General features: G+C 40.2%; 1 protein-coding gene across 4 annotated transcripts in view; it reads right to left on the reverse strand.

Annotated features, from left to right (window-relative positions):
* Window positions 1–20,424, reverse strand: part of mre11a (MRE11 homolog A, double strand break repair nuclease) — a 111,514-nt gene that overhangs the window by 86,601 nt on the left and 4,489 nt on the right. For all 4 annotated transcript variants that reach the window (XM_072577826.1, XM_072577828.1, XM_072577825.1 and 1 more), the window contains one exon: window positions 15,845–15,932. In XM_072577826.1, the coding sequence (XP_072433927.1) occupies window positions 15,845–15,932 (88 nt within the window). The remainder of the gene's footprint in view (window positions 1–15,844; window positions 15,933–20,424) is intronic.

Below are 20,424 nucleotides of genomic sequence, written 5' to 3' on the forward strand. Positions count from 1 at the left end.
CTCTCAAAGAAAATAGAAAACACTCTCCTTCAAAGGTACATTTTGAAGTAAAGCTTATTCGCAGTAAAAAGACAGATCAGCAGAGGAAAACTGAAGACAGTAGAGAAGGTAAAAACTGTGATTTTGAGATGAAGTTAATATAATTTTAGTGAGTTTTGAGAAGATTTGTAGTTGAGGCTGAGGTTCTGGATGTAAGTTTGTTCGCTGAGCTGGAAGGTTCGTTTTCAGACGTTTCATCACCAGACTAGGTGAGCCTCCAATGAAGTGGTATGGCTCGCTTTTTATCTATGTGTTTAGGTTTCCTTGGGTTGGTGATGTCATTTCCTGTGGTGATGTTATTTCCTGTTCTTTTTCTCAGGGGGTGGTAAATGGAGACCATAGCAGGTTAGCGCAGAGGAGAAATGAATGTATACCAGATTATGTTGCCCGGATGCACACAGACAGGAATTATTACGGGTAGCACATGAATTACTAGTAGGTGGTCAGCTAGGTTTGAAGAAGACTCAGGCCAAGGTACAAAAGCACTTCTATTGGGCTGTACTGCGTAAAGATGTTAAATTTTGCCACTAATGTCATGTGAAATGTCAAATGGTAGGCAAGCCACAGGCAGTAATAAAACCAGTATCTTCGTTGCCAATTCCCACATTCGAAAAGCCTTTCACGTGAGTTATGATCGATTGTGTAGGTCCACTCCCTAAAACTAAGAGTGGCAACAACTATTTGTTAACCATAATGGATGCGTCTACCAGAGTATTAAGGAAAAAAGATTGGTGGTGGAGTTAGTACTTTTCTTTACCCAGTGTGGGCTACCCAGAGAGATTCAGTCAGACCAAGGGTCTAATTTTACTGCTAGGCTGTTTCAGGAAGACATGGATAGTTTAAGCATACAGAACTTTAAATCAAGTGTGTACCATCCTGAATCCCAGGGAGCATTGGAAAGGTGGCATCAGACACTGAAGACCATGTTAACATCATATTATCAGGATTACCCGAATGATTGGGATAAAGATATTCCATTCGTATTGTTTGCCATTAGACACGCCCCAAACGAATCTACTCAATTTACTCCCTTTGAGTTAATATTCGGATATGAAGTGAGATGGCCTCTGAAACTAATTAAAGAAAAATTGATTGAACCAAAGTTGAAGATCTCACACATGGATTATGTATCTGAGGTGTGGGAGCGATTAAACCAGTAGGTGAGTTAGCTAAACAGCATCTGAAGAGGGCACAGCATAGAATGAAGCAGGTGGCAGACAAAAACTCTAAAATTGGGGATACCGTTATCAGTTACCAGTGTTGTAGAACATAGAACATTACAGCGCAGTACAGGCCCTTCAGCCCTTGATGTTGCGCTGACCTGTCATACCAATCTGAAGCCCATTTAACCTACACTATTCCATGTCCGTCCATATGCTTGTCCAATGACAACTTAAATGTACTTAAAGTTGGCGAATCTATTACCGTTGCAGGCAAAGCACTCCATACCCTTACTAATCGCTGAGTAAAGAAACTACCTCTGACATCTGTCCTATATCTATCACTCCTCAATTTAAAGCTGTGTCCCCTCATGCTCGTCACCATACTTGGAAAAAGGCTCTCCCTGTCCACCCGATCTAATCCTCTGATTATCTTATATGTCTCTATTAAGTCACCTCTCAACCTTCTTTAATGAAAACAGCCTCAAGTCCCTCAGCCTTTCCTCATTAGACCTTCCCTCCATACCAGGCAACGCCCTAGTAAATCTCCTCTGCACCCTTTTCAAAGCTTCCACATCCTTCTTATAATGCGGTGACTAGACCTGTACACAATACTCCAAGTGCGGCCGCACCAGAGTTTTGTACAGCTGTAGCATAACCTCATGGTTCTGGAACTCGATCCCTCTATTAATAAAAGCGAAAACACTGTATGCCTTCTTAACAACCCTGTCAACCTGGGTGGCAACTTTCAAGTATCTGTGTACCTGGACACCGAGATCTCTCTGCTTATCTACACTACCAAGAATCTTACCATTAGCCCAGTACTTTGCATTCCGGTTACTCCGACCAAAGTGAATCACCCCACACTTGTCCGCATTAAACTCCATTTGCCACCTCTCAGCCCAGCTCTGCAGCTTATCTATGTCTCTCTGTAACCTGCAACATCCTTCGTCACTATCCACAACTCCACCGACCTTAGTGTTGTCTACAAATTTACTAACCCACCTTTCTACGCCCTCATCCAGGTCATTTAAAAATATAACGAACAGCAGTGGACCCAACACCGACCCTTGTGGTACACCACTAGTAACTGGACTCCAGGATGAACATTTCCCATCAACCAGCACCCTTTGTCTTCTTTCAGCAAGCCAATTACTGATCCAAACTGCTATATCTCCCACAATCCCATTCTTCCGCATTTTGTACAATAGCCTACTGTGGGGAACCTTATCGAATGCCTTGCTGAAATCCATACACAACACATCAACCGGTTTACTCTCATCTACCTGTTTGGTCACCTTCTCAAAAGAACTCAATAAGGTTTGTGAGGCACAACCCAACGTTCACAAAATCGTGCTGACTATCCCTAATCAAATTATTCTTTTCTAGAGGATTATAAATCCTATCTCTCAATCTTTTTCAACAACTGAAATAAGGCTCACTGGTCTACCAGGGTTGTCTCTACTCCCTTTCTTGAACAGGGGAACCACATTTGCTATCCTCCAGTCTTCTGGCACTATTCCTGTAGACAATGACGATTTAAAGATCAATGCCAAAGGCTCGGCAATCTCCTCCCTGGCTTCCCTGAGGATCCGAGGATAAATCCCATCCAGCCCAGGGGACTTATCTATTTTCACACTCTGCAGGATCTCTAATACCTCTTCCTTGTGAACCTCAATCCCACCTAGACTAGTAGCCTGTATCTCAGTATTCTCCTCGACAATATTGTCGTTGTTGCCAGTATTGTTACCAGTGGTAGGACATCCCTTCAAAGCCAGGTTTACTCGTCCCTATCAAATTAAGAAAAAAGTTGAGTCAGGTGAACTCTCGTAAAGATGCCGGATAGGAAAAAAAACTGGATCGGGTATGTCATGTGAATATGTTGAAACTTTGTCATAATAGAGAGAAGGAACTGGAGAAACCGGTTTAGTTGCTGCCCTGTAGAGTAAGGAATCAAGTTTATATGGTGTGGATTTTGATGTACCTCAAAATAAGTTAAATAATGAGGAAGCTCTTGAGGAATGGGATAGGATAGTGAGCTATCTGTCTCAGGCGCAAAGAACCCAGTTGAAAGGTTTGTTGCAGGGTATGAGGACATATGCAGGAATAGAATGGGAAGCACTAATATTATTGTCCATGAGGTGAAGTAGGGAATGCTGTTCCGATGAAACAACACCCCTACAGATTTAATCCTCTCAAAGCCACACATGTCCAGAATGATGTGGGTGCAATGCTCAACAAAGATATTATCAAACAGTGTCAGAGCGACTAGAACTCACCGATCATATTAGTTCCCAAATCTGACAGGACTCAATGATTTTGTGTCAACTATTGGAAGGTCAACACCGTAACTAAATCAGACTCCTATTGGACAATCTACTTACTTCAAAGTTGGATTTACTGCATGGTTATTGGCAGATACCTTTATCAGAGAAAGCAAAAGAAGTTTCTGCATTTGTAACCCCAAATAGGCTATATCAATTCAAAATGATGCCTTTTGGAATGAAGAACGCACCAGCCACATTCCAAAGACTCATGAACAGAGTTGTGGACAAATTAGCAAATAGTGCAAGTCATTGGATGATGTTGTGATCTTTAATGAGTCATGGAAAGATCACATGATAGAGTTGGCAGAGCTCTTTGAACGATTACGAGAAGCAAAACTGGTAATGAAGTTAAAGAAAACTGAATTCACGAAGGCAGAGGTGACGTTCTTGGGACATAACATTGGACATGGAGGGCTGACCCTAAGGAATATGAAAATGAAGGCCGTCGAGGAATTTCCATGGCCATCCTCGAAGTTAGTGGTACTTTGATTTATGAAACTAAGCGGACTCTACTGGAAGTTTGTTCCAAACTTCAACAACATGGTGGTACCACTGATGGATTTATTAAAGCAGACCTCAAAATTTTGGGAATACCAGGAGACATTTGAGAATTTAAAAGCTGTATTTACCACCACATCAGTTTTAGCTACACCAATTTTTTTGAAACCCCTCAAAGTTGCAATTGATACAAGCGACATAGGAGTTGGAGCTGTACTGCTACAGGATGATGATGATGGAATTGAACGCCAATTGGCTACTTCTCAAAGAAACTCAATACCCACCAGAGAGAGTATTCTACCATCGAAAAAGAATTATTGAATTTGGCACTGGCCTTACAACATCTTAATGTCTATGTGACAAATAATGTGTCAGAGATAGTTGTGTACACAGACCACAATCCTCTCATATATTTGGAGAGAATTAAAGACAAAAGTATGAGACTATTTCGTTGCAGTCTTATGTTACAGACTTTTAATTTACAAATCATACATGTTGCAGGTTAGAAATATGATAGTAGATGCGTTATTGCGCATTTAAAAGAAAATGTGCAGATAAGATTGGACAGTATCGATTCCAATTTTATATATGTGCACAGAAATTAATATGATATTAATAACTTAGGTTAATGATATATATATATTTCACAGTAATGGGATTAAGAATTAGAAAAAAAAGCCATCTTTTTATTACGATGGTACATTTTTTTTTCTGAGGGGGAAGGTGTTATGGAAGTTGAAGATGTGTGTTGTACCTTCAAGACAGAAAGAATGCTTTTCTGAACTAAGTAATTACAAGTATGGGTGGGTTGCGATTCGGCGGGGAGGTGTGGACTTGTTGGGCCGAAGGGCCTGTTTCCACACTGTAAGTAATCTAATCTAAGTAATCTAAGTACCTGTGCATATGACTAGATGGCAGTCCCAGAGTGTACTGGAAAATTGAAAATATATAACATTTGGCTTTGAAGCGGATACCTGAGTTTTGATTGCTGTTTTGACAACAATTCAAATTTAACCAGTTTAAATTATGCCCCCCAGGATACTAAAACCCAATTGAGTTTGAATTTATTGTTTTGCCAACATCGAACCAATGAGATGAACCAATGTTGGGGCTATAAGAATGCGGATATTTTGAAAATTGGTCAGACAGCAATTGCTGTAAAGAGAGAAACTGCCAGAGAGCTAATTACCCATCTAACAACTTGCTCTCAAAGAAATTAGAAAATACTCTTGATCAAAGGTACCTTTCCATATAAAGCCTATCTGCAGTAAAAAGAAAGAAGACGATCCAGCGAGATCAGCAGCAGGAAAATTGAAGACAGTGGAGAAGACAAAGACTGTGTAATTTTGAGATTAAGTTAGTGCAGCTTTAATAAGTGTCTTATTGGAACAACATAATTTTATGGAGTTGGAGTCAGATAATAAGCAGTTAAGAGAAAGGGGGACTTAGATTTATGAATACTTTTTGTTTAATGTTCACTGTTAGACTTGGGAAATAAATTGATGTTCTTTCCTTTAAATAGTGAAATTTAGGAGTTCTTTGTCACTCATATTTTAACAGATTACAAGGTGAGGTGAGCTTTCTCTGCGTGTTTGGTTTAATTAACAGAGGGGTTTGCCTCCATGTTGTAACTGTGGACTTGAAGAAGTGGAAGTTTTTTATCCCTCTCTCGATTACAGCCAGAAGCTGGGGATTCTCTTCCTAGGCTGCTAGATTACATGTGAGACAAAATCTATTTTTCTGAATTTACCCTTTTGCCAAAGGGACATTACTATATGGGAACAGTTAACTAGCAATAGTTACTGTATCTGGTATTCTGTTCAGTTGTCCAATAGTTTTAAAAGGTATTCTAAGTTCTTCTTTCTTCTGCTGTATATTAACTGTAGTGTTTAAATTAATTGTATTTTGCTTTATATCAAGTAGGGGTTTGACCAATCAAATTGTATCTAGAACACAGCATGTTACATTTTCCTCAAAAATAAGAGAACGCTAGAGTCTAGGCTACCTTCTTAAAATACTTTGAAGAGGTCTGGTCTGGTCCATAACACTATCTTCCTACCTAAGCTGGTTTTGCACAACTGCCTTTCACCTCAACGCAATTTCTTGTCATTTACAAACTACAGGTAGTAAAGCATTACCTCTTGCCTTACCACCGTGCACTCAGTGGCACCATACTCAAGCCTTTGTGTACAATACAAAAGAATTAAAAATGGCCAAGCAGTGGCTCTGGAGCATGACTTACAAGAGTGGGTCAGAGATCAGGAATCTTGCAGCAAGTGACTTCCCTCCTTGCTCTCTAAATCCCTGTCCACCATCTACATCTATGATGGAATACTCCCCATAACCGGGATGAGTGCACCTCCAACAACACTCAGAAGCTTGACACCTCCAAGACAAAGCAGACTGCTTCGTTCCCACTATGTTCACAAACATTCTGTAACTTCATCATTGAACCATAACTGATGCTCAGTCACAGCAATGTATACAATCTGCTAGATGCATTGCAGAAATTCCTCAGACAGCACTTTACAAACCCACAATCACTACCAACTAGAAAGAGAAGGTTGGCAGATACATGTGAATACTACCATCAGCACGCTCCCCTCCAAGCCACTCAACATTCTGAATTGGAAGTATGTCACCATTCCTTCACTGTTGCTGGGAAAAATCTTGGAACTCCAAGCTTAACAGCATTGTGGATCTACCTACATGAAACACTACTTTTAAGAAGACATCTCATCAGCACCCTCACAACGGCAACCAGGGATGGGCAAGGCATCTGACTGGCAATAAATGCTGGCCCAGCAATTCACGTGAACCACACTTTGTACAATTAAATAGTTGCTGGATTGCGGTACATGTAGTTAGATGGTATCTCACATGCCTCAGTGGTAAAATCATGTCAGCAGCCAGTTCTTCATAGGATGCTCCTTACACCAAGTAGTAACCTACTGAGGGTAAAGAAAGATGGGAAGAGCCAAGGCAGTGGTGATTAGACGATAAAGTCAACTGTTTGGAAACTTCACTCACATGCTTATAGGATTGTCTTGTGGTTGCTCTATACAAAGTGCACCCTGAAAGGTCGAGCCATTATGATTAACAATACACCTGGCTGGCTTGTAGACACATGGATTGCAACATGTATGCAATTGATAACACCCTAATCACAAAGCCTCTGATCTTCATGGCTTGACTGGATGCATCGGTTTTGAACTTGATATCCTGGAATACTCTTTGATACAATACTGGTAGACTGGTTGGTAGACTGGAATTGGAGGAGTTAGCAATATCAGGTGACCCACTGAACCTGTTCTCACTGTCTTTAAAGTGGGCGGCACGATGGCACAGTGGTTAGCACTGCTGCCTCACAGCACCAGAGACCCGGGTTCAATTCCCACCTCAGGCAACTGTCTGTGTGGAGTTTGCACATTCTCCCAGTGTCTGCGTGGGTTTCCTCTGGGTGCTCCGGTTTCCTCCCACAGACCAAAAATGTGCAGGTTAGGTGAACTGGCCATGCTAAATTGCCCATAGGGTTAGGTGAAGGGGTAAATGTAGGGAAATGGGTCTGGGTGGGTTGCTCTTCGGAGGGTCGGTGTAGGCTTGTTGGGCCCAAGAGCCTGTTTCCACACTGTAAAGTAAGACATCTGACTGAAATATTTCTGGGCAGATGATAGCAAAACTTAACAGACACTTATGACAGAGCCCTGAAATCAGCAAGACACAGCAAAACCAAAGTCACGATCATGACCACATGCCATGGGTGATCTCCAATCCGAATGCCTAATCGGGTCATCCTCAGCCAGGGTCAACAGGTTAGCAATCACCTAACAAGACAGTGCAGCCTTCAGGGACGCCACCTCTCCAACAGGTCTATGAAGCTGATCGTTGGCACCTGGTGCATATGTGGGATAGCACCTTCTTCTAGGTACAGCCATTAGGTCAATCCCTGTACTGCATCTTTCTTACAATTTTGTAGCTTGGGATTGGAAAAGTTAATGACTTAATATCATTATCTTCTCACAGATGTTTACAGCACAGGAAACCACTTGACCTATCATGTCATGTCTGTGCCAGACTACACAAATCCCATTTTCCAGTTCTCAGCCCATAGAGCTGGAAGCAATGGCAAAACAAGTGCTTAAGTGTTGCTTAAGTGTTATAATAGTTTCGGAATAGACCAGAAAAATCTTATTCATGTTAACAGGTCATTCTGCTGTAACATGCGTTTCGTTAGCACAAATTGTCTATAATGCGATCGAGGAATTATGGACATTGTTTGGATAATGCAAACTTTCTACTGAATGGGTATAACAATTTTCCATTAGTGATTTCCTGCAGCGCAATTTTCTGTAGTGGTTTTCCATAGCGCAAAGTTATAGAGGGACACAACTGTTGCGTTATAGCAGAATAACCTGTATATCAAACAAGCAACTAAAACCCCTCAACTCTCTCAAGTGAATAAATTCAGTTTAGAAGTTCTAAAATATTAATGATCAATGTAAAGTTTTTAAACTACATTTATGGTTTTAAACAAATCTTCAGTCTGTTGTGGAGCTGAAGGTGTGTACTGTAAGAGAGAGGGAAAGTTGAAAAGTGTCATGTGGCTAACTGCAGGCACACAGTGTGCTGGATAATTTGAAGATGTAACATTTGGCTGTGAAACAAATCGGTGAGATTCGTTGCTATGTTTCCACAACAAATCAAATTCAATCAGTTTAAATTATGCCCCGAGATACTAAAGCCCAATCAAATTTGAATTTTTTTTGTTTTGACAACATCAAACCAATGAGATGATCCAACGTTTTCTGGTATAAAAACAGGCATTTAGCCTGAGAGACTAAGAGACTGCCATATAGACAATCCGCTGACCATCTCACTGAAAGGTACCTTTCCCATATGAAAATCTTTGCAGTAGAAGACCAAAGATGATCCAGAGGAAATCTACAGACAGAGGAAGTTCGACACCCAGACGACAACTGGTGTTGAAAATTGATTTGCTATAAATTTAATAAAGGCTTTATCGGATTAGCATATTGTTATAAAGTGGGAGGTAAAGTGTTAAGACAAAGGAGGCTTATTGTGTAGATAGTTGTTGTTTAATGTTCTCTTTTGGAGTTAAAGAATAAGTGGTTAATTGTTTTCTTTAAATAGTGGAATTTGGGTAGTTCTCTGTCACCCATACTTTAACAGATTATGAGATGAGGTGAGCTTTTCTGGGTGTCTAGTTTAAATTAGCAGAAGGGTTTACTCCATGTTTGGGGGCTTGTCCAGGATTTAGACAGGTTTAGACAGATCCAGTCTGAGATTTGGACAGATTTGAATAGATTTGGGGTATGAAAGATCCCAGCAGATTTCAACACTTACCCATTAGTGACCGAGATTTTTAAATAAAACATAGGTGAGACAATTTGTTTAATTATGGTTACTTGTGGTTGGTTAAATTAAAAGAGAAAAAAAAAAGACTCTTAAAATTGCTAAAGAGGTTCTGGGATTGGAACATGATTCCCAAATTTGCTAAGAAAGTTTAGAAGGAAAGAAAAATACCTTACTTTTAGACTTAGCAAAGAGTTTAGAATGGGGTTTAACAAAGGACAGAAGTAAAGTTGAAATTGTAAGGGAATTACTCAAACACTTAGGTGTGTCAGAGAAACAGACAAGTGCAGTAGAGTTAGAAAAACTTAAATTACAGTTGAAGATAATGGAGTTATAAGAGAGAGAGAGAAAGAGAAAGAAAAGAGAGGTAAAAGAAAGAAAGAGAAGATTCTTAGCTGAGCAAAGAGAGAGATAAGAAAGGGAGAGAGAAAAGAGAGAAGAAAGAGAAATGGAGCTAGTGAGGTATTTGTAGCACTGTTGGATGAGGGGTCAAGAGATTATGAAGAGGACAAACAGGCTATTTTAAGTGCTAATGAATTGGTTACAGAAGCATTTAGGCAACGGCTCAGAAACCTAAAGAAGGAACCAGGTCAGGCTTATATTGAGTTCAAAAGAATTAAACACAGTCATTTTGATAGATGGACGTAGGCATTAAAAATAGATAGGACCAATGAGGATCTACGAGAAATTATTCTGCTGGAAGAGTTTAAAGACTCACTTCCAGGAATGATAAGAATTCAGGTGGATAAACAGAAAGTTCAGGAAATAAGAAGAGCAGCAGACAAGATTTGGATGCGAGCATAGGAGGTACAGTTACTAAGTTTGCAGATGACACCAAAATTGGAGGTGTAGTGGACAGCGAAGAGGGTTACCTCACATTACAACAGGAACTGGACCAGATGGGCCAATGGGCTGAGAAGTGACACATGCGGTTTAATTCAGATAAATGTGAGATCCTGCATTTTGGGAAAGCAAATCTTAGCAGGACTTATACACTTAATGTTAAGGTCCTAGGGAGTGTTGCTGAACAAAGAGGCCTTGGAGTGCAGGTTCATAGCTCCTTGAAAGTGGAGTTGCAGGTAGATAGGATAGTGAAGAAGGCGTTTGGTATGCTTTCCTTTATTGGTCAGAGTATTGAGTACAGCAGTTGGGAGGTCATGTTGCAACTGTACAGGACATGTGTTAGGCCACTGTTGGAATATCGCATGCAATTCTGGTCTCCTTCCTATCGGACAGATGTTGTGAAACTTGAAAGGGTTCAGAAAAGATTTACAAGGATGTTGCCAAGATTGGAGGATCTGAGCTATAGGGAGAGGCTGAACAGGCTGGGGCTGTTTTCCCTGGAGCGCCGGAGGCTGAGGGGTGACCTTATAGAGGTTTACAAAATTATGAGGGGCATGGATTGGATAAATAGACAAAGTCTTTTCCCTGGGGTCAGGGAGTTCAGAACTAGAGGGCATAGGTTTAGGGTGAGAGGGGAAAGATATAAAAGAGACCTACGGGGCAACTTTTTCACGCAGAGGGTGGTACGTGTATGGAATGAGCTGCCAGAGGATTTGGTGGAGGCTGGTACAATTGCAACATTTAAGAGGCATGTGGATGGGTACATGAATAGGAAGGGTTTGGTGGAATATGGGCCGGGCGCTGGCAGGTGGGACTAGATGGGGTTGGGATATCTGGTCGGCATGGACGGGTTGGACTGAGGGGTCTGTTTCCATGCTGTACATCTCTAAGACTCTATGACACGGCAGATGAATACATGCTGGGGCATCAGACAAGGTTTAGCTTCCAGCAAGAATTTCATCCTGTGAGGGATAGAAGTTGGGAAATAGGGAGATCCTACACTATGAAACAGAGTAGAAAATGCCGGTAATTGTTTACCACAACTTAAAAAAGAAGCCCAAGAGGGTGGAAAGGAGGTGAAAGGCCTCAGGTGCTTCCACTGTGGCAAAGTGGGACACATAAAATCACAGTGCTGGTTGTCAAAGCAAGGCAGTGTGGGAAAAGAGGTGGTAAAAGAAGGTAAGCCAGTAGCATTAGTGAAAGTAGTAAAGGAAACCCCAAGAAAAGTCAAGGAGCTCCAGGACAGTGCCTAGGCAGGGACTGGGTATGAAGTTAGTGCCTGATCTCTATAAAGAATCCACCTCTTTGGGTAAAGTTTACTCAAAGAACAGGAGGAAAAGGACAAGAAGTTATAATTTTGGGAGATACAGGATCTAATCAGTCTATACTAAGAGATGAACGTATTTGCACTCTTTCTGACCTGTTACCGGAGAGTGTGGGAATTTGTGCGATAGATGGACTGAAATTTAGCGCTCAGGTTGGAGTGCCAACTCAAGACTGGGGAAGTAATAGTGGGAGTGGTTGACAGAGTGTCAGTTCCAGGAATCCAGTTTGTTCTTGCAAACAATTTAGCAGGCTCCAAGGTGGGAGTGACAGCCCTTATTGTGGAGAAGCTCAAGGAAGACTAGGCAATTGAGGGGGTAAAAGAAAAATACCCTCGTATATTCCCAGACTGTGTAGTATCAAGAACCCACTACTATAAGTCACAGCACAAAGCAAAAACTAAAGAGAAAGATGAAGGATTTGAGGTTCAGTTAACGGACACCCTGTTTGACATATTGGTGCAGGAAAAATCTGAACAGGCAGAGGGACAGGCAGAACTGTTTAGTCCTGAAAGACTAATGTTCACGCAACACAAAAACAAGGTAATAAAAGATATATATGTGGATGCGTACTTAGAAAAGGAGGCAGAGAATATTTCTGAGGGTTATTGACTGAAAGATAGAAGCCTAAGATGAAAATGGACACCATCAACTACAGGTTAATGCAGAGGAGAAATGGGCAGAAGTGCACCAGATTGTGTTGCCAGTAGCATACAGACAGCAAGTGTTATGGGTAGCACATTAACTACATGTAGGAGGTCACCTAGGAGTACGAAGTCAAGCTAAGGTACAAAAACATTTCCATTGGCCTGGAATGCACAAGAATGTGGTTAACATTTGCCATACATGTCAAACATGCCAAATGGTAGGAAGCCACAGGCAGTCATAAAACCAGCATGTTTGTTGCCAATTCCCGCATTTGTAGAACTTTTCATGCGGGTTGTGATTGATTGTATAGGTCCCCTGCCAAGAACCAAAACTGGGAACTAGTTTTGCGAACCCGAATGGATGTGTCTACCAGATTTCCGGAGGCAATTCCATTATGGAGTATTAATTAAAAAGGGTGGTAGAGGAGTTAGTAGCTTTCTTTACCCAGTATGGGCTACCCAGAAAGGTTCAGTCAGACCAAGGGTCTAATTTTACTGCTAGGCTGTTTAAGGAAGTCATGGATAGCTTAGGTATACAGCATTTTAAATCAAATGTGTATCTCTGAGCTTTAGAAAGAGCATCAGACATTGAAGACCATGTTGACAGCATACTGTTAGGATTATCCAAATGATTGGGGTAAAGGTATCCTATTCGTATTATTTGCCATAAGAGATGCCCCAAACAAATCCACTCAGTTTACTCCCTTTGAGTTAATATTCAGACAAGAAGAGAGAGGCCCTTTGAAATTAATTAAAGAGAAATTAACAGGACCACACACTAGGATTATGTACCAGAGGTGAGGGAGAGGTTAAATCAAATAGGTGAGTTAGCTAAACAGCACCTAAAAAGGGCACAGCATAGAATGAAGCAGATGGCAGATAAAAATTCTGAGATTTGGACATTTTCCATAGGAATGATGTATTAGTACTGTTACCAGTGGTAGGAGATCCCTTCAAAGCCAGGTTTAGTGGTCTCTATCAAATTGAGAAAAAGTTGAGTCAGATGAACTATCTTGTAAAGATGCCAGATAGGGAAAAAAACTGTATCAGGTATGTCATGTGAATATGTTGAAACCTTGTCATAATAGAGAGAAGGAACTGGAGAAACAGGTGTTAGTTACTGCCCGCAGAGTGATGAATCAAATCCAGATGTTGTGAAATTTGATATGCCTCAAAATACGTTAAACAATGAGGAAGCCCTTGAAGAGTGGGTTAGGTTAGCAAACTATCTGTCTCAGGACATATGTAGGAATAAGATGGGGAGGATGAATGCTATTGAGCGTGAGGTAGATGTAGGTAATGCTGTTCTGATAAAACCCCTATATGCTTAATCCTTTCAAAGCCAGACAAGTCCAGAAGGAAGTGGACGTGATGCTCAACCAAGATATCATTGAACCTAGTCAGAGCGAGTGGAGTGCACCGAACATATTAACTTCCAAACCTGACGGGGCTCAACAATTTTGCATGGACTATTGGAATGTCAACGTCGTAACAAAATTGGACTCATATTCCGTACCAAGGTTAGAAGACTGTATCAAGAAAGTTGGACAAACCAGTTACCTCACAAAGTTGGACTTACTCAGTGGTTACTGGCAGATACCTTTACCAGAGAAAGCAATAGAAATTTCTGCATTTTTTACCACAAATGGGCTAGACTAATTCAAAATGATGCCACTTGGATTGAAGAACACACCCGCCAAATTCCAAAGATTCACCAACAGAGTTGTGGCTGGGTTGTAATATTATTATAGAGTGGGAGATAGATAAATTGTTAAGACAAAGGAGGCTTATAGTGTAAATAGTTGTTATTTAATGTTTGCTTTTAAAGTTAAAGAATAAATTGTGAATTTTTTTCTTTACATAGTGGAATTTGGATGGTTCTCCATCACTCATACTTTAATACATTACAAGGAGAGGTGAGCTTTACTGGGTGTCTGGTTTAAATTAGCAGAAGGGTTTACCCCGTGTTATAAGAAGTCAAAAGAAACAAAGACAGACATACCCAGCAATTTCTTATAGCATTATACTTTGATTTTGTAGAAGCAGCTCTGTTGCTGGTATGGAAAATAAAGGGCATGAAAAAATGGGAAGCGTTAAAGCACTGCTGATCTATTCCAAGGGGTCTGTGGAATGCAAGATGGAATAAGAATAGTGGAATGCTCTTACACCAATTAGCAGAGTAAGGTTGAGGCTGAAAGGTCACTATGGCAAATTAAAATAACACAGTTAGTAAAGTTAGCCTCACTTGTTGAGTATCATTATGACAAGATTGGGACCATAAATATTTGGGACATGACATTTAATATCTAATTAATAGTTAGTAGAGTCAGTCTGCTTGAAACTATTGACAATAAATATCTAATCATGACATTAGAATAACATTAAGTAGAATGTAGGAAAATCTATAGGGGCACAACTAAAGAGATGATGGGAACTAACATCACTGGTTTATTGTGTAGCTAGAGTGAGGTACTTTGATTAATTTAGTTGGACATGCTGATAAGCTAACAGAAACGTGATAAAAAAAAACTACGGACCCGGAGGTTCATAGGCACTTGAGAATCTGCTTTCTCAGTGTCACAGTTTTTTGTTTGCAAATAAAAGACCTATTTCTTGAAGAACTCTCTACGTTTCCTGGTGATTCTCTACATTTTCTCCATGACACTGGCTGCTGTTTCTGAGAACTCTCCACTCTTGCTGCTCTTTTTAACTTTGCTCACAAGTCATACACAGTTCCGTCACCAGTCAACCTCCTCCTGGGCCCTCATTTTGCTTGATTCTCACACAGATACTGACTGCCTGTCTGGGTCCTCCCCTGGCCCATGTCTCTCTCATATACAGTTTAATGTATCCAACTTTTGCAGTCATGGAAATGCCACCATTCCCTTACCTTTATTTATCACTTAACTCTTTGTTGATTAAAGCCATTGCTATAGACACTACTTTTCGTCAATCTAAAAGCCAATTCTACTGAGCAAGCATATTATGTTGCCTTGTACAATTTCACAAAATGATAAAGCTGCAACTTCAGAACAAATTTTTTAAAATCTCTCAAATACTTCTTTCACAGGGGCAACATCAACATTTGTTCAATCATACAAGGTCAAGAGCCAGACAGTGAAAATAATTAGAAAGGTGACATATTTTATCATCTTCCATTTTGATCTACTTGTATTGTCTAAATGGCTGACAAGGGCAGATTCAGTTGTGGCTTTCAAGAAGGAATTCAATAAGTACCAAAGGGAATCCAAATTTCAAGACTTATGAAGAAGCTTAAGAAAGTGGAACTAGTTTGTTTACTCTTGCAGAGAGTTAGTACAGACTTAGCAGGCCAGATGGTCTCCACATGTACTGTCATCATGCTAAGATTTCATGAAATTCTTCTTCATTGCAGTTCAGATGCTGAAGCAGACTAGTTCTTCTTCCTTTTCACTGGATGTCCCTTGTCAAAGTCTACAAGTTTTCAGTAAAAGGTATCAACTTGTACACAAACCTTTAAGCAATAGTTGCACTGTGCCTTTGGTCAAGCATTACAACTTTGGTCTACAAACAGCCAGCATGGATGAGAAAGACCAAATGCTGCTTTCTACCATTATGATTCCGTAACTTCAGTTTGCAAAATAAATGAAACTTACCCCTGTAGGATCGTCATGGTTACCATGAATGCTGAAAACTGGAGTAGAGATGTTTAAATTTCCATCATGATAATTTACCCATGGAAATCTGTAAAATAAAATTATAACAGCAAAGTGGTTTCAGTTTTTTATTAAAAAACCAAACCCAAACTTTGCCCCTTGAACGACAAGAACAGTATATATACTGGAGTAACTGCTCTTCAAGTCACATACACCAGCCTTGGTTGGAACCAGATCTTTGCTATCACAGCCTGGGGTTTAACTGTCAATCATTATTAATTGGTGTGTTCTCCTGACAACATCTCTATCAACCAGAATTCACTTGCCAACCAATCAGCACGCTCCTCTCATACAGTATAAATGTTGTTTTTCCCTTATATTAAGATTCTTGTGAATTGCCCTGATGAATGCAAAATAAAAAACTTCAATAAAATGGATTCTTTTGTTAGCAATATTCATATAACTGTTCCTTCACGGTCAAGCAAAGTCCTGGAACTCCTTTGTACCACTGTGGCTGTACCTACCTGAACCTATGGCAGAAGTTTAAGACAGCGGCTCCCCACCACCTTCACAAGATCAACTAAGAATAAGCAAGAAATGTTGGCCTAGATGTACTGTTTTATTTTACACAGTTTGCACTTTATTTTTGTGAGGAGCCTCAGGTTTAATTTCCAATCTGTGCAGAATTAATCTCAGCTAGTGTGGTAGTCATTTCTTCTCTGGTGCGATAGGTGTGTTCCTGTGCGATCCCACGCTATCTAAGAATCACACAATACAAATAACATTTAAAGTGTTGCTCATGCAAACACACTATACCAACACATGTTTTAAAAGTTTATGCTTTAGAACCAGCGTCCCCTATTTGTCAATTGTGTTACAGTGAATTCACGTTGACAAAACGTGCATTACGACCTGTAAATGGAACACAAGTTGATCTCAATTTGCTGGGTTCAATAATGGGGTTCAAGTTGAGCAAGGATACAATCACATTCAACTGTGATGGTCTTGAGGTCAAGTTCACTCAAGATATCCTCAAAATGCTTAGCTAACTTAAATACTGGAGAAAGCATGTTGGAAGGGAATTAAATCAATTGTTTAATAGATTGAAGAACATTGTTTTGGTACATTGATCTGGATTCTGGGTTTTAATGTGTTGTAGAATGGAGCCTTGGCAGGTTCCTGGAGTGCATCATATAAGTAATACACCATTTGTTGATACGTTGGTTGTCGAGACAATAAACGTTCAAGTTAGGAGTAAAGAATCGATCAAGTTGATTTCTTTGTCCTGGACTGTGTTAAAATTCTGAAGTGTTGTTAGAAATGCACTTATCCAGGCAAGTGGAAAGTGCTCCATCACACTCCCAACTTTTGCCTTGTGTATGGGAAACAGGCTTTAGAAACTCAACAGGTGAATTACTCACTGCAGAATTCCCAGCTTCATCGAGCCACAATTTTTATAGTGGTCCAGCTACCTTTCCGGTCCTTGGTAACCCCAGTATATCAATCGTGGGAGATTCCACTGGGAAATACCATTGAATGTCCTGAAGTGATGGTTAGATTCTCTCTTGATTGAGATGGTACTTGTCTGGCACTTGTGTGGCATGAATCATGCTTGTCAATTATCAGCTCAAGCCTGAATATGTTCTCCAGGTCTTGCTGCATTTGTATATGGACTAGTTCAGTGTTGTAAAGTGCTCAGTGTACATCCCCACTTTTGAACATATGATGAAGCAGTTAAAAATGGCAGGGCCTATGACACTCCTCTGAATAACTAATGTAGACATGTACTAGAACTGACAGACCTCCAACAACCACATTCATCTTTGTGTTAGCTGTGACACCAATCAGTGGAGAGTTTCCATCCCATCACCATCCCCCTGCCAACCAAATTCTCATTGTCTCCAGTTTTGCTGTGGCTTCTTGATACCACACATAATCAACTGCTGCTGTAATGTCAAGGACAGTCACTTTTACTTCACCTCTGGAACTCAACACACTCAGCCATGTTTGATTAAATTTATAATTAGACCAAAGGTTGAGCAGCCCAAGCAGAACTCAAACTGAACACTGGTGAGATTAATTCAGTGCTGCTTGATAGTCCTTTTTTTAATTTTTCTGAAGTATGGAGTATGGCAAAGGTCCTGACATCATCCCAGCAGCTGAATTGAAGATGTTGCAGATTTAGTTATGCCATATGCCAAGCAGTTCCAATATTTACCAAAAAATTGTATTTTCCAAAAAAACACAATGCAATGAGACCAATTTTGCTCAATTTAACATGTCCTTCAGAATATAGCCAACTTGGTTAGTAATGGTATAACTGAGCCAGTCTTGGGGATGGTGTTCAGTCATTCACAGAATGTGGGTATCACCGGCTACATTTATTGCCTATCCTTAATCACATTCCTGTAGTTCTAGAATCACTAGACATCTTCCTTCCCTAATGTATATTAGTGAACCAGATGGGTTTTTCCCAACATTCGACAATGGTTTCATGGTCACCGTTCAACAAAATGAATTTTTTTACTGAATTCAAATTCCACCAATGGCCATGGCAGGATTCAAACGAAGGTCCCCAAAACATTATCTGGGTCTCTGAATTAATAGTCCAGCAGCAATTCCTCTCCTTGGTTAAGATGTGCCATCTGAAATATATTCTGCTCCTTCCAAGTGGTGTTCAAGATGGAGTAATAGAGAAATGGAGTAACAAGAGGTTTCCATGTTCATTTTTGATCTGATGCCATGAAACTCTCTGGGTTCAGAATCAATTTGAGGACCACAGGGTCACTCCCCGCGGAATACCACATTGCCTCTGTTGGATCTGTCTTGCTGGTGGGATAGACCAGTGCGACACTATCTCACTGAGGGATGGTGGCGATGTCTAGGACATTAACTGGATTAGGTTAGTATGAAGAGGTTAGCTCGTTGCTTGACTGGTCTGTGAGACACTTCTCCCAATTTTGCAACAAAGGATCAGCTGTAAAAGGCATGCATTTATTATTTCCTGTATTTAGGATGCTGCCAGATGCTACATTCAATTTTCTTTCTTTTGACTTTTTTCAAGCAGTTTTAGTACAACTGAGTGGCATGGCAGGCCAGTTCAAGTAGCAGTTGCAAATCAACTATACTGTATAGCACAATGCAACATCTCATCAATGCTGCCAAAAGTCTGTGGCACCAATTGAGTGCTTCATCAATGTGGAAAGGAAAAGGACATCCCCTATGCAAACAAGATGTTGACATAATTTTCACTGATCGTCTAAGGCAGATGAGGTGATTCTGACAAGAAATCAAGACTTAAATCCTAGAAGCAAAGTAAAATTCTAGCTAGAGATTCATTTACAGAAAAATAAGCAAACAAGTTAATTTATCTCATGAGTATATTTTGTTTTAGCGAGGTATAGAAAACATTCAGAAGCTGTTCTTTAATCTTAGAGAGGGAACTTCCATGACTCCCTTGTATACAAGAGAGAGAGTTCTTTGCACATGAAGCACTGGCAAATCACTACAAGTAAGTTGAGCAAATATGTAGCAAAATTGAACAAAACTAAATAGACACTAAAATGGAAAAATAAAGATTTAGAATGGCAAAATTTCAACCCTCCAGTTCAACCATCCAGATGCCAAATTCAGCATACTCAGTTCTAGCAGACATAAATTAAAGTGTCCTAAAAGGTGTCATGCTCCTAGGCAAAAATAAGCACTTTTGCATAACATATCTGTTCACGCCAACATCAATTTAATTGTTTATTGGATTTTACTACACGAACAAAAATATGATCAGCAGACACCATCCCAGGAGAACTTGATTGTTCCCAGATTCTACGTTGGATTGTTTTACTAAAGCAACCCACTATAGTTTGTTCTTAAAATTATTATGCAATGAAATAACAATTCGAAAAGATAAAAAGCTTAAGAGATGGTGAGAACACTTAGATTTCCAAGTTCATTTAACAAGATTCTCTATACATGATGCAAGCTTACTTGTGGAGCTGGAAGGTTTGTTTCCAGACGTTTCGTCACTCTACTCGGTAACATCATCAGTGAGCCTCTAGTGAAGCACTGGTGGTATGGCCCGCTTCTTATTTATGTGTTTAGGTTTCCTTGGTCATTTCCTGTTCTTTTTCTCAGGGCGTGGTAAATGGGGTCCAAGTCAATTTGATAGAGTTCCAGTTGGAGTGCCATGCTTCTAGCAATTCTTGTGCGTGTCTCTGTTTGGCTTGTCTTAGGATGGATGTGTTGTCCCAATTGAAGTGGTGTCCTTCCTCATCTGTATGTAAAGATACTAGTGAGAGTGGGTCACGTCTTTCTGTGGCTGGTTGATGTTTATGTACCCTGGTGGCTAGTTTCCTGCCCATTTGTCCAATGTATTGTTTGCTACAGTTCTTGCAAGGTATTTTGTAAATGACATTAGTTTTGCTTGTTGTCTGTATAGGATCTTTAAAGTTCATTAGCTGTAATTTAGTGTGCTGGTGGGTTTATGGACTACCATGATGCTAAGAGGTCTGAGTAGTTTGACAGTCATTTCTGAGATGTCTTTGATGTAGGGGAGGAGTGGCTAGGGTTTATGCATGCGTTTT

Source organism: Chiloscyllium punctatum, chromosome 9 (genome assembly GCF_047496795.1).
Source record: "Chiloscyllium punctatum isolate Juve2018m chromosome 9, sChiPun1.3, whole genome shotgun sequence".
NCBI classification, from domain to species: Eukaryota; Metazoa; Chordata; class Chondrichthyes; order Orectolobiformes; family Hemiscylliidae; genus Chiloscyllium; species Chiloscyllium punctatum.